This window comes from Apteryx mantelli, chromosome 2, assembly GCF_036417845.1.
Source record: "Apteryx mantelli isolate bAptMan1 chromosome 2, bAptMan1.hap1, whole genome shotgun sequence".
NCBI classification, from domain to species: Eukaryota; Metazoa; Chordata; class Aves; order Apterygiformes; family Apterygidae; genus Apteryx; species Apteryx mantelli.
This window is the reverse complement of record NC_089979.1, coordinates 30081023-30094898: the sequence shown is the minus strand read 5'-3', so window position 1 is coordinate 30094898 and position 13876 is coordinate 30081023. Positions and strand designations below refer to the sequence as shown.

Below are 13876 nucleotides of genomic sequence, written 5' to 3'. Positions count from 1 at the left end.
ACCTAGTCAATAATAACCAATTCTTCCGCTGGCCAACTCGCCCCGCCGCGCTCGCGCTCTGCCCCCCCCAGCAGGCTTGGCCTGCAGAGTCCCGGCCCGCAGCCAGGCCGGTCCCGCTGTGCCTGACCCCCGGCGGCGCTGCCCCGAGGCGGGGCGCAGGAGAGGCGGTGTCAGCCAGTCCCTCCCCGCCGGCTCCGCTGTGAGAGGCCCCGGGAGGCGCCCGCCGGAGGGGGCGGTGGTTGGCAGCGGCTCCCGCGCCCTCAGAACGCCCCAACGGCCACGAGGCCGCTCGGCTCGGCTCGGCTCGGCTCGGCTCGGCTCGGCTCGCCCCGCCCCGCCCCGCCCCGCCCCGCCCCGCCCCGCCCCGCCCCGCCCCGCCCCTTCCTCAGCGCAGCCCCGCCCCTGTCGCCCAATCACATGAGCGAGCGCGGGGGCTGCCGGGAGCGGGCGCTACCTGATGGGCTCGGCTTAGGCGCGACATGGCGGCGACGGGCGGTTGCTGAGCGGCCGCGGCGGAGGCAGCGGTAGCGACAGCGCGCGGGAAGGCGGCGGCTGGCGCGGGAGCTGCGGGCAGGCCGTGGCGGCGATCGGGCAGGCAGCCGGCGGGGCGGGCAGGAGAGGAAGGTGGCGGGGCCGGCTGGGGCCCCCGGGCGGCGGCGATGGCCCAGTGCGTGCAGTCGGTGCAGGAGTTCATCCAGGACTCGTTCGTGCCCTTGGTGGCCGCGCTGTGCAGCGAGGAGGCGGAGAGACTCACCCGCAAGAACAACCTGAGCTTCGCCGAGCTGGTGAAGCCCTTCTGCCGCCTCACCTCGGAAGGTCGGTGCCGGGAGCGGGGCCGCTTGTTTACGCAGGGGCGGGGAGGCGACGGCGCCGCCTTCCGCCCTGCCGGCCCGGTCAGCGGCCGGCGGGCCAGGCCCGGGGCCGGGGCGGCGAGGGGGTCTCGCCCGTCTGGGCTTGGCGGGGCCGTCGCCGCCCCTCCTCTGTCCTGCCGCGGCTGCCCGAAGAGGGGGAGGCAGGTGAGACCCCTGCGCCTTGGCCAGGGCGGCGGCGGCCGGGCCAGCTGCTGGCCAGGGCTGGTGTCATGACAGGCTCTGCAGAGACGCGAGTTTGCCGGGGTTGCCTGGGGTGACTCGTAAGTCTGTCTAATTTTATTTGATCCCCTTTTCCCTGGGGAGCCATGAGCGTTAGGCTGCTCTTGGAGACATCACAAAAGGCTGAAGGGAAAGGTGTCTTTATGTGTGGCTCTTCCTATCCGTTTTTTTTTTTTTTTCTTCCTAACGTTTCATTGTTGCTTCACAAATACTTATACCAGGAACTTTTGCTATGGCTCTTTTTGACTTTGCACTTGTGGTAGGGCTGTTAAAAGGAACCAGTTACTGAAAGTATGAGTAATCTTTTAGAGTGTTAACTGTAATTTCAGCTGTAAGTCTCTGTCTTCTCTCCCTTGTAGTTCTGTCAAATGTGGCTTTATTGTTATTTCTGTGTGTAGGACCTGTGCAAACAGAAGGAATGAACTGCTTATGTGACATAGTGATAAAATGACTATGTAAAATACTAGCAAAACTGGAAGTTGACTCCCTTAGAGAAACAGTAAGATTCTTTCACTGTAATACTTAAAAAAAAAAAAAAAAAAAAAAAAAAAAAAAAAAAAAACACCACTAAGCTGTGCTTTTTAAGATACTGCTCATTAGAACAGCATGCTGAACAGTAATCAGAACAGAAGTGCAGAACTCCTCAACAGAATAGCAATGCAGTGGTATTTGTCAGATTTGGTTTCTGGCAGGCACTCAGCTCAAAGAGATTTGTCTCTTGCTGTCTTATGTTGAGGGAACATTTCAAGAAAATTAAGCTTGTACTGTCACTTCAGTTGAACTTTTGCATTGCTGTTTAGCTGAATGGCGCCAACTTAAAAGCTGGTATGTGTTGACATCTGTCTTGATTCTGCTGCAAGTCTTAGCAGCTTATTAATCATATTTAACCATAACTTCTTTATAAGTTTTTCTGCTTTGTTCTTTAGCAGTATTCATGAGCTACATGAAAATACAGTACAAATGAAAATAATAATGCAGAACCTCAAATCCTTGAAATTCTCAGATTACTTAAACATCTCTTTAGATTCTTTAGCAAAAAGCTTTCAAAATTCATTTAGTAAAAGTAACCAGGTTGTCAATTCAGAATGAAGCATTCATTCTGAAGAATATTTACTGTTGTCACTTAGTTGTAACTATTTTTGTTCTCACCGTTGTAACAGTAAAGGAACTTACACAGGAAATGCTGAAGAGACTTCAGGATTAAAAGTGCCATAATATAACATGCTTATAAACAAAATTAGTCTTCATTCTCCTTTAAAATGGCTAAAGATCAGACTCCCTCCCTCTGTACGACATAAGATTTTTATCTTACTTCTTGAGAGACTGATTGTGAATTTCTGTACTGTTCTATAAATTCTGTAGAAAAGCACTGCTATTTGATTTCAGTAACTTCTCTGTAACTTCTGATGTTTCTGTAATTTCCCTTCTCTAAGCTCCATGATGTAGTAATATAAATGAACACCCACATGAACGTGTTCTAAATGCCAGTGATACAGTTTTCATCTCTTAGTTTCATAGCTGTGACTGTGTCATGGGGAGTCTTTAAGAAACAGCATTCTTCCTGTTCTCTCTAGGTTTGGACAGTCTTAAACTATCCTATTCAAAACCTGACTCATGGGTCAGAGAACTGAGAAGTTGAAGATCGTAACAGTGGGTTTTGTTGCTACGCTATTTTCTATGTATTCTGATTCAGTAGACTGCAAGCTTGACTGCAGTTCTGCACTGCAAGAGTGACTTCTAGTTTAATGGAAAACATATTATTGCACACTGTAAGTAACTTCTCCTTGTCATGAAAGTCAGTGTGCATGAGGGTAGGAAAAGCAGTACTAGGCATTTGATTCAGGCGGAAGGACAGGTCAGTGCAGTAAAGCTTCTTGTTAAGTTTGTATAATGGCAAACAATTTTTGTAGCTCCAGAATTTGCGGGGCTTTATGATAGGGAAACTTAGTTTATCACAATTGGTGCAAGCACTGCTACACTTACAATCATAGCAAGTGACACTGTTAATTGTATCCCCTGCGGAAGACCCTGGAAACATAGGATAGGTTCTTAATTGTACATTCATAGGTTTGATCAGACTTGTCATTAAAATTTTTGTGGTGCATGCAATGTCCAATTGAGAGGAAGAGAGGCATGATTAATGATCTGATTGTAGAACAGCAGGATGTGTGTTTGTGTGTGTGTGTGTATATATATATATATGCATGCATCTGTATAGCCTGCACAACTGTGGTGTGTTGTATTGCTCATAGTTGGTTTGGTAGCTTCAGTTTTAAGCACTTTTTTTCCCTACAGGAGAAGGGAATATCGTGTGGGTGGGTGTTTTTGTGAATTGGCATTCCTGCCTTTATTTAGTGGTGACCTCACCGAGTTTTTAATGTAAAATTGGGTTAATTTGTATCTCATCTCTTTGGAAATTAGCTGTCTCTTGTATTCATGCAAACTTCAAATCATAAGGAGCTGAGGAAGCAACATGTGTGGTCTGAAGAGTTCAGTCACCTGTTTGCTACACTCTGAGCCTGGTTACAGTACAGGTTTTTCTCTGAAGTCTAGGACTTGCATAGCTTATGAGCTGACTAAATACTGCATCTTTGTCAGTATTCTAGTTTGGAGAAGCAGTGTAGTTCTGAAGCAAATCTCCTAACTGATGTGCTAAACAGTTGATAAACAGAAGCTAAGCTGAAAGCTTTGCACTGTGTGCACCAATTGTCCTCTACACCGTAACAGAGATGTAAAGGCCCAGATTGCTGTTTGATTCTTCAGGTAGCTTTGAACCATGTGCTGCTTGAAATTTCAGTCCAATGAGACCGGATTACATTTAGTCTCAAGTAGAACTCTACAACTGTATTTATTATAGGTGTAGGGGCATCTGCACCAGGTACCTAATCTGCTAATCAACTTTTGCCTGTGAATTACTTACCACTGTTAGTGTAACCAAAAATACTTGTGCAGTATGGCAGATTGTGATGGTAGAAAATTCTGAGCACAAGTTTAAAGTGTTCCTTACCATAATTTCTAGCATTTTTGACTTTAAGGAAGTTGCTTTCAGTTGTTGAAGAAGAAATGATTAAAAAATGGTGAGAGCAACTTTACTGTCTCTGCAAGTCTTGACTTAAAGCAAACAACCCTCTTCCCCCCTGCCCCGCCCCCCAAAAAACCCCACCAACAAAGCAAACCCTTCACAAACTTTTTTTTTCTGATATAGTAAACTGAAAGCATGTCATAGATTTTATACCTTCACATTTATTCAGAAGGTTCAGTGGTTTTTCATAAGTATAGTGTGTGCTAGTAACAATTGGTGGCTAATTAAACAAATGTATGTATTATGAATGGAGGTTTTCTTTAATACAGCCTCTCATTTTTTAACAAGTTTTCAAAAATACCATTTGAACTAATATTGTCTTGGAGGTGGGGAGAGGATTACTGTCTATAATTCAACTAGCAGGTGTCAATTTAACAGTCTTGGTTGCTCTTGAACCAGAGGGTTTTATATTTCTTATTTAAAAAAAATAAGTTTCTGACAACTGTATATTTCATTCTTCTAAGTCTTGAATTTAAATATCTGCTGGAAGTATAATGGGAACACTGTATTTATTCAGTGAACTTAGTTTCATGTTAGGGATTCCTTGTGCATGAGTATTTTAGCCAACAGTGGGATCATTTTGAATATTCTTCACTTTTGATGTGAAGGATATTGTTCTATTTCACATTACTCCTTCCTCTCTTGGCAGAATACCTTCCAAAATAATCTTACAGATACTTTAAGGAAATATGTAACAATAGTAGATCTTTACTAGGGATTAAGGCAAGACTTTTGTGGTATACCGAGTATGTCCTTTATGTCAGTCCTTAGCTAGTTCATTGCAGGCATGCCAGAAGTATCATCTGCATCCTGTATGGCAGTGTGCAAGATCTTCATTATTGATGGCTATTGTGTTTTAGGTGAGTCAGCAACGATGAGTCTTGATTTTTTTTTTTTTTTTTTTATAGCTACACTGGTAAAGACAAACTTCCTTTTCTAAAAAGCTTGTTTTGCCCACCCTTGTGGGCTGTTTGTTCCTGCCACTTACTTTGCATTTGATCCTAAGATTGATCAATCTGGTTAGCCGATCAGATGAAAAAAATCTTTTCATTTTTATCCTCCAGGATCAGTTTTCTGCTGGATGTGCCAAACTGGATCTACTAGGTTGAGCCTGCACAATTGCCCACCTTTGTGTTGAAAGCTCATCACATGGCTCCAGTTCAAGGAACTGATGTGGGCTAAAAATTTCTTCTGGATTTTTGGGTTATTTTTGCCAGAATCATCTCTCTGAACTGCTTCACTGCACGTTACTGTGAATTTCAGTGCTAGCTTAAGGGCTGGGAGTGGTCATGAGCCTGAGGAGGGTAGAACTATGCCAGTGCCAGCTGCATTAACAGCTAAGACTATAGACCCATGTAGTCCTATTTGTGTGGTTGTTACTTCTGAAGAGACTTGGAGAAAAGGTTTGAAACTCTCCCGGCTGGGAGACTGAAGACTCAATTTCAGACCTTCATGGTGTAAATCTTGTGGTTAGCTGCAAGACTAGAAGAAGAACAAGAATCTTCCTTCATGCTGTCCTCTGTATGCCTTCAGTGTACAGTGATTTGTGTGAGTGCAAAGTGGTCTAGAGCTGTACTGTGGGGCATGTGGTCACACAAAATAGCTTAGGTAGACATACCCAATATATCCTGCCTGCACTTATTGCCTGGCTTATTTGATTGGTGTTTGTGGCTTGAAATGGGGAAACTGATCTGAAAAATCATGGAGCAGATCCAGCGTTGTAACTTGTGTGATATCTTTTGGAGAACAGGGGAGTTCTGAAAGCAGTTCTTAAAAACCTAAGGTAATAATGTTTATAGTATTAAATAAAGGAAATGTTCATTTGGATGAAGTAATCCTGTGCTATCCCTGTTGAATTTATTGACTGCTATTATTATGTACTGGAATTTTCTGTCAGACTCTTTGGAACATGATATGTTAACAGTGACATCCGTATGACTATTACAAGCTTTCAGTGCAAGTTGTGTGTGTTCCCCAAGGAAGAGGTTGTGGAGCAGTGTAGTTGGGTATGGGTTTTATGAGTACTTTGCTACCCATTTTGAGTGGATAGTCTTATAAATTAAGAACCTACTTTCACTTTCATCAGTTTGTCTAAATAAGCCTAATATGGAATTTGTTAATGCAAAAAATGAAGTAATTTCTCCTTCCTTTTGTTCACTCCTCTTTTTTTTGATACTCAAGTATTATGGGTTGTATTCTAAAACTGATGATTGACAGGTTTAGCTAAGTAAGTATATCTTTAAAATAAAACAGAAGTCCATGAAAGAAAAGCTAATTTATGGTAACTGTTTTAACTCTTTCTATTTTACTGCTTAACAAAGCCTATTTTTTTTCTTTTTTAGTTCACATGAGAGATCCTAATAATCAGCTTCACATAATTAAAAATCTGAAGATTGCTGTGAACAACATTATTACTCACCCACCTCAGCCAGGTGCCATTCGAAAGCTTTTGAATGATGTTGTATCTGTCAGCCAGCCTGCTGAAGGACTAGTAGCTAATGTGATCACAGCTGGAGATTATGATCTCAACATTAGTGGTATGTAATGATATTGTATTTTTCTGTAGTTTAAACTAGAGCTTTTTATTACAAAGTTGAGATAGCAACCTGTTACACCTGATCTGAATCAGATAAATATATCAGAATTTACTTACAATATTGGTACTAATGTATAGCTTTACTTTAAAGTCAGTCATCCTGGTTTTGTTTTAGTTGTCTTCTTACTCATCGCTTAATGCATAGAGTTCATAAGGTGGTCATAAAAAGTGGTTTTGCCATGAAACTCAGTGGTTCATATTTCACTGTCACAATAGTTAGAATATTCTAAAGATGAAAAAGTATTTGCAATGTTTTATTCCTTGGAGATCTGAAAAAAGTTGATACATGATCTTGAGAGCTGAGAAGATTAAACTCCTCCCAATTAAAGCACTAATCCACTAAAGCCTTTGAGTACATACTTAATCTAAAGCATGTATGAATTGTCCTGTTTAAACATGAGTAATTCATTATACTTAGTTTGGCATGCTTTAAGGAATTTGGCTCTGCTATAACAAAAGAATGACAGGTTTTTTTATATATGCCTGGTAAATTATACATACCTGCTAAATTCATGAGGATTAAAAGTAGATGTAGTAGCATTGTATGTTGATTTTTTGGATATGTGAATATGAAAAAAATCAAAATTGTACATCTTCAATCCCTGATTTACAAGCCACATCTTCAAGCTGATGGAAAAGACTTGAGAGACTTAATATTTCACTTTACTATTAAAATTCTAATTTTTGAGAGCTGCTAGTGGAAACTACAGCCTCCCTTCATAGGTTCCATGCCCCGCTTATCTGTGGAATTGGTTCTCTGCTTAATGTCTTTTTTATGTGAAAAAAATTTTGAAGAGGTAAAGTCTGCTTGAATTGTTAGGGGTTTCCAATTTCTAGGAGTCAGAAATCTTCCATGATGTTTTAAACAGCTTCAACTTAGAAGTGATGTAGTGGAAGAGGGGGGAAAAATGACTTTATCAAGCCATTCTTTGTGTAGTGGTGCAAGCAAATAGGCCTCATCTTTGTCTTCCCTATTTGCTGCTTGAGCCCCAGGTGTACTAGTTATCATCCTTGACTATCTTTAGATCTCTGCTGTCTCTCAACAGTTAGGTTCTTATTTCCACTCAGACTGGACATGTGCTTTCTTGACAGCAGGAGAACAGTGTAATCTCTATTTAAGATCATACTTGGGGACAAAATCGTGCAACAATTTGGTAATTTTGTACCTCTTCATAGGGCTTTAGCAGAGTGTTTTTGATGATGAAACTTGGATCCATTACGTTCTAGCAGGACATGACAAAGTCCTTAGCTTGTCAGATAGGAAATACAGTAGAAAGTAAAGCAGAAAATGAACTCAAGAAACTTCCTTTCTCCCCCTCCCCCCCCCCCCCAAACTGTGTTAGAGCATTTTATTGAAAACCTGTAAAGCACTCATTCCTGGCCACAGATATTTTTTTTTAATGGAAATGTGAAATGCTCAAATCTTTTTTTTAAATTTGCTGCTCTTTTTCCTGTGGTAAACTAGTTTTCTATGACAGCAATGTTAAAGCATATTTTCTTGATCTTTAATTATGATCAAGTGCAATATGTTTTGAAGGAAAATATAGATAGACCATGTAAGAATGACATACGTGAGTATCTCCTGTAATGGGATCATGATCCTGCTTATTTAAGAAAAGTTTTGGAACTGCTGTAATAAATTGGTTTAACAGTTTGTAATCCTTCCTTGTTACACTTGTTTAATAGTCTCATATTTGTAGTTCCATAATACTGTTCCATAACACTGTAGTTCTGTAAGACTTGGATGGTTGCTGAGAGGGTGCTCGTGTTCAGCTGTGCATGTCTTTCCACATTTGCAAGCACACAGGAGAGGGAAGTGAGTAAAAGTGATCTCACTGAAGACTTCTATTTTTTTCTTCCTCTGTTGCATCAATTTTCAGCTGAATGGCTTCCCTGGTCCTGTTCATCCAAGGCTGCATGATGGTAATGCAGACATAACAGAAATGCAGGACCATGACAGGGCTAAGGAGAAAGTTGGGGCAGCCACTTTCAGCAGCTAACCTCTTCAGTTACTTTAACTGTAGTGCTGCAGGCTGAGAAGTCTCAGAAATTAGTGGCTTATGTTTATGGTCTTTTCCAACTAGAAAAATAGAAATATAATAAATAGAAATATATCTAAAAATAGAAATATATCTAAATATAACTCTCCAATTCTCTACAGCTTTATAGATTTCCATTGTTATTAAGGCCAGGATTTGGGCTGAACCGGAAACGAATATTGAACTCTAAAGTACACTGTGAAATGTTGAGCCTGAAACATTCATAATTGAGGTTATCTGGATTCAAATGTCTTCAATCTCTGATGGGCCTGTATGGTACAGATTTCTACTTCATGCTACCAAAGCATAAAAGGCAATAGTGTGTTTGCACATGACCCTCTTTTAGTATAATAATACCATGTTTTTTCTATCAGATCGCTCAGTTAAAGCTAGTGTTCCTTGGTACAATAATTGGAAAGAGACACTGATGGAACTGAACACATCTGCGTTTTATTCAGGTATTTTTTGTGGCTGGTGCGGATTTGCCAAATTGCCCTTTATCCCTTTTCTGTGTGCCCCATCCACCTTTCCTTACCATCTGCTGCAACTGTTTAGCACTTTTCTTGGCATAGATGTGTGTTCCTCCATTTTTTCCCCACAATAAAAAATTGTTGGTGATGGTTGTTTAATTTTCTTTTATTTATAGTTCTAATCTTGTTAACCTAAGTCATTTGGTCTTTCCATAGAGTCCAATAAGTGCAGAGTGGGGGAAAAACTGATCCTGATGCTGTAAAAGTGCCATCTTGTTTGATCCTATAAGAACTGTATACTGTCACTGTTCTGTATTTCAAATACAAATACTTTCCTGCTTCTCTTTAGAGTTTTCTTCTGTGTGGATAGTAGTGTTGTTCAAATTGAAACTAAAGTGTAACTGTATTTACAGTACATGTCTCTGCTTTATTTGATATTGTCTGGATTATGACTTTCTTAAAAATGAAGTGTTTTATAATGCATTTTTGTTTAATTTATATTAGACCTATTGCTGCCAAAAATGCATTGGTTGTTGACCTCTCAACTTACAGTGAAGCTCTATGTCGTGGTCTATAAACTAGCTAGGTCTTGATGTTTTTTCAGTTTTAAATATTAACAAAGCTTATGCCTTCAGTTAGTCATAGCTATCCTTTTAGGAGTGTCTGTTCAAATGCTGCTAAATGTTGTCTTTTCTAAATGTGCTAAATACTGATACCTATGAAATTCATTTTGCTCAGTAAAATAATGAGAAAAATACAAAACCTAATGAAGTAGATTTCTCATACCTAAGCTGTTTTGTACAAATAGAATTTATCCATATTTTTTTCCTAATGTGTTCAGAAACCATTAACAAGTTTACATAGGCTCAAGCTCCACTCGTTTAGCCTACTATAAATGTGTACTGGAGAAACATAAAACATACAGATCTGTGATGCTTTGCGCTGTCATAACACATGATGCATAACCCTATGTTCTTGAAAATGTTAACAAAAATACTTTGCTTTGAATAAGGTGCATGTTTATTTTTGCAAGTATCTAGTATAAATGATTATGGCCCTGTAAATGTGCTTGGGTAAATAATGTTACAGTATGCTGGGCTCTGTAGAGGAGAATATGATTGCTTTTGTAACCTCTTCCTAGTTTCTTGCTAGGCTGAATGAGAATTTGAAACAAATAGGCTTAGTACAGCCCTGTTTGTGGATCTGTCAAGTTTTTAAACTTTTTTGCTGTTGTTCAACTGAATAACAGGAATGGAAAACTGAAATTAGAGCTTGAAACGAAAATGTAATCATAATTTTTACCCTTAATTTAATGCTGCTTGGTTCTGAACCTGAATTACTACAAGGCTTCATTATACTTATGAAATATACACTAGAGTCATTTTTTAAGTTTTGTTTTTAATAAGTTGTGTTTTCCTTGATATAAGTAATTGAAATATTTACATGTTGGACTTGGTAAATGCAGGTGCATTTTTTTTTACCATAGATTAGTGTTCAAAGATCAGTTGATTAGATAGATCATGATGCAAGCTAGAAATTTGCATCTTACTCATCTTCTTAATCACTGAAATATACTGACAGATTGAGTTCAGTTGTAAAATGCAAGGATGTTCGACTTAAATGTGTGAATGAAGCTGGTGTAAAATGGCCTGACAAGATTAAACAAAATGGATCAACTTTAATGCACTAGAAGATATTCTCCCAAAGCCTTTTTTGGGAGGGGCAGGAGTGGGAAGGTGGGGGGAAGGTTGACGAAGCTTTAGGAAATTTTTATGCAAGTTAAATCAAGGAATGTGTTTCTTTTCTGTTTTGGGCGCTATAAGGAAAGTAAATATCTCCAGGATTTCTTATTAATGCATTTTTCCTTGCCAATCATTCTTTTCTAGTTTGCAGGTGATTTTACTATGGATTCCAGCTTACTGTGCAGTTTGAAATCAGGTTATTAGAAATGGACTGATTTATTTTGCCTTGGGGTTTTTTTTGTACTGAGGTGGAAGAATTGCAGAATTGTGACGGCATAAAACAAATCTTGAAAGGAGAAATAGTATTTATTTCTAGACTGATAGTTGGGGTGGAAAGAAACAGATTTTTAGGTTCACAGGCTCTTCAGATGTCCCAGATGTACTTGGTTTCTCTGTAGATCTTATTTCGATACTCTGAAATAGAGCCCTTTCTGCAAAAGGGCATTTTGAGCATGACGGAGTATCCTTGTAAGGATTTAGTGGCACAACTCAGACCTCAGCTTTTTAGCATTTGTGCGTGGTGTGTGTTGGTGTGTGTTTATGGGTTAAGGGGTGAAAGAGGAAGGTGACTACTGGCAAGTCATAACTTTGGCAAAAGCAGCAGGATAGGGATTTGGTAATTTTTGGTTCCTCTGCATACTCTAAAATGAATTAGCTTCTCAGTCAATTGTTACAACCTTAAATGAGGTGAGTACAATGACTGTTAGAAGAATTTGTTTGTTTTCTTCCAAGTGTGTATGTGTTTAGAGAGCTGAAGTAGTAGTTACTCTAACAGTGTATATATTCAGTGTAGGCTGAATATATGTCAGCTTAAAATACTGAAGGAGTTGATGGTTAAGATATTCTTACTCAGTTTCACAGGATTAATTTTAAAGTATCTTTTAATATCTCCCACCTGTGTTTTCAGACTCTGTATTCTAGAAGCTTTTACTTAGACTGTTTTCCCCTTTCCCTCCTGCCTGGCCCCTGCAAACCTTGTCAGAGTTTGCAAGTTTCACTTACAGATACAATCTTTTGTAATCCCTTTATTTGAATGAATAAACAGAAGCTTGACTGCATAAATAAATTGGGTCCTATCTTATTGTGTATTTCAGCTACTACCCCTTGGTTTGAGTCTTACAGAGAGAGCTTTCTTCAGTCCATGCCTGCATCGGATCACGAATTCTTAAACCACTATGTTGCATGTATCCTTTGAGTGTTATGGTGGTCTTCCCTGATGACTCTTACAACTAGCTGCAGAAATATAATGCAAGAGACTTTGAAATTTTAGAATAACTCTTTCTGCCAATGTGCTGTGAAATATCCCTTAATATAACTAACGATTCAGACTAATTGTGTAAGAGGTTTCTTTGTAGTTGGAGCCTTAAAAAAAAAAAAACGGAGGGGGGGAAATACATACTTGTTTACACCTCAAACTGAACTGTAACCTAATACCTGTAAATTTATCCTAGAATGTTTTCTACTGTTGCTCTTTAGGTACCTGTTGACTGTCTTAGTGTACCACAGAGGATTTTCTGTTGGAATGTACTTGCAGCTCTTTATTGGCTTTTCTAGCACTTGAGGGATGGGCAAGTGTTGAAAGGCTGTCTAAAATAAATAGAAGTTCAGCCCAAAAGACTGCAAAGATTTTTAAATGCTTTCACGGTAGCTTTTTTGAGCAAGAGTTAAGCCTGACTTACCCGCCCCAGATGGGGGGGGTTGGGGGGGGAGGGGGAGAAGTATGTTGTTTCAAAATGTAGTTGGTGTTGACTTTACAAAGAAATTAATGCTGCAGGTTTCATAACACTCTGTTCCTAACTCTCAACTGTACTTTATCATTTCAGTATGGTGTCACAGGTATGTTATAGTTTGAGATAACCATTTGTGCAGAATTAATTTGGCAAAATATTGATTCTTGCCCTTGGCTGCTAAATTGTAGTAACATTTAAAATATGACTTGCTTTTTTGGCTTCTCTAATTTAATGACTTTGGCTTGGTGAATAGAAGTAGCAAAGCAGAATGTTCCTTATGATCAGAGTCACACTGAACATGTCTGCTTTTTATTCAGATGACGTATTTATTAATACTGGCATTATTGAATTTGGTCAGGTGATGCCTTAAAAAGAAAGCTATAGTTCTTTGAAAGTTAGGAAGTAAAATACATTGGGAGTGAGCTTTAGTTAAACTTGTGTAAACATAAGTTTTACCTGTGAACAGATGATCTTGATCTAAAATACCAAATGAACTATCAGCTTGAATTCTGTGTCAAAACTGGAGAAAGTTCATGTTTCATCTCATGCCACAGATATTAGTTAACTGACCCTTTAAAATTTTTAAAACATGTGGGTGGGTTTTTTTTTTTTCTTCCCCCTTAATTGAGACCTAGGCCAAACTTCAGTTGCACAAGCTTTATCCTTGTGAGTTTTATAGGCTTAAACAAGGGGCACTTCCTGTTTTACTGTATGATCAGTGGCTGTTTCTGGTTCTTCTGATAAATGTCCTTAACGTGAATTTAGGTATGCTTGTAGTTTCTTCTAGTGAACCAGAGCCTGTGGAACAATTTCTGAAGCTGTCTCAAGAACAACATCGAATTCAGCATAGTAGTGAATATTTATATCCAAAATGGTTTATACCAAACACTCTCAAATACTATGTGTTGCTGCATGATGTAAGCACAGGAGAGGAGCAAAGGTGAGTTTTCTGCCTTCAATTAATTCTTTTTGACCAAAATGCATATGTTATAAATTACTGTTAATATATTCTGTTGTATATTTAATCTTAGCCAGTTTCCTGACTATTATCAAGGCAGACTTCCTTAGATGGTATTTCTAGATTTAATTCTTGTGTTCATGTAAAATAAGCAATCATTTCCAACTT

At 39.5% G+C, this 13876-nt stretch overlaps 1 protein-coding gene across 7 annotated transcripts in view; it reads left to right on the top strand.

The window, feature by feature from the left end:
• The first annotated feature begins 509 nt into the window (after window positions 1-509).
• TRAPPC8 (trafficking protein particle complex subunit 8) overlaps window positions 510-13876 on the top strand; it is a 53898-nt gene continuing 40531 nt past the window's right edge. Inside the window, exons 1-5 of one of the 7 annotated variants that reach the window (XM_067290424.1) lie at window positions 510-816; window positions 6516-6710; window positions 9183-9266; window positions 12115-12204; window positions 13516-13690. In XM_067290424.1, the coding sequence (XP_067146525.1) occupies window positions 660-816; window positions 6516-6710; window positions 9183-9266; window positions 12115-12204; window positions 13516-13690 (701 nt within the window). In that variant the 5' untranslated portion in view covers window positions 510-659. Of the gene's footprint in view, window positions 817-5931; window positions 5957-6515; window positions 6711-9182; window positions 9267-12114; window positions 12205-13515; window positions 13691-13876 lie in introns of those variants that run through there. The other 6 variants (XM_067290423.1, XM_067290418.1, XM_067290419.1 and 3 more) reach the window with 6 other exon arrangements.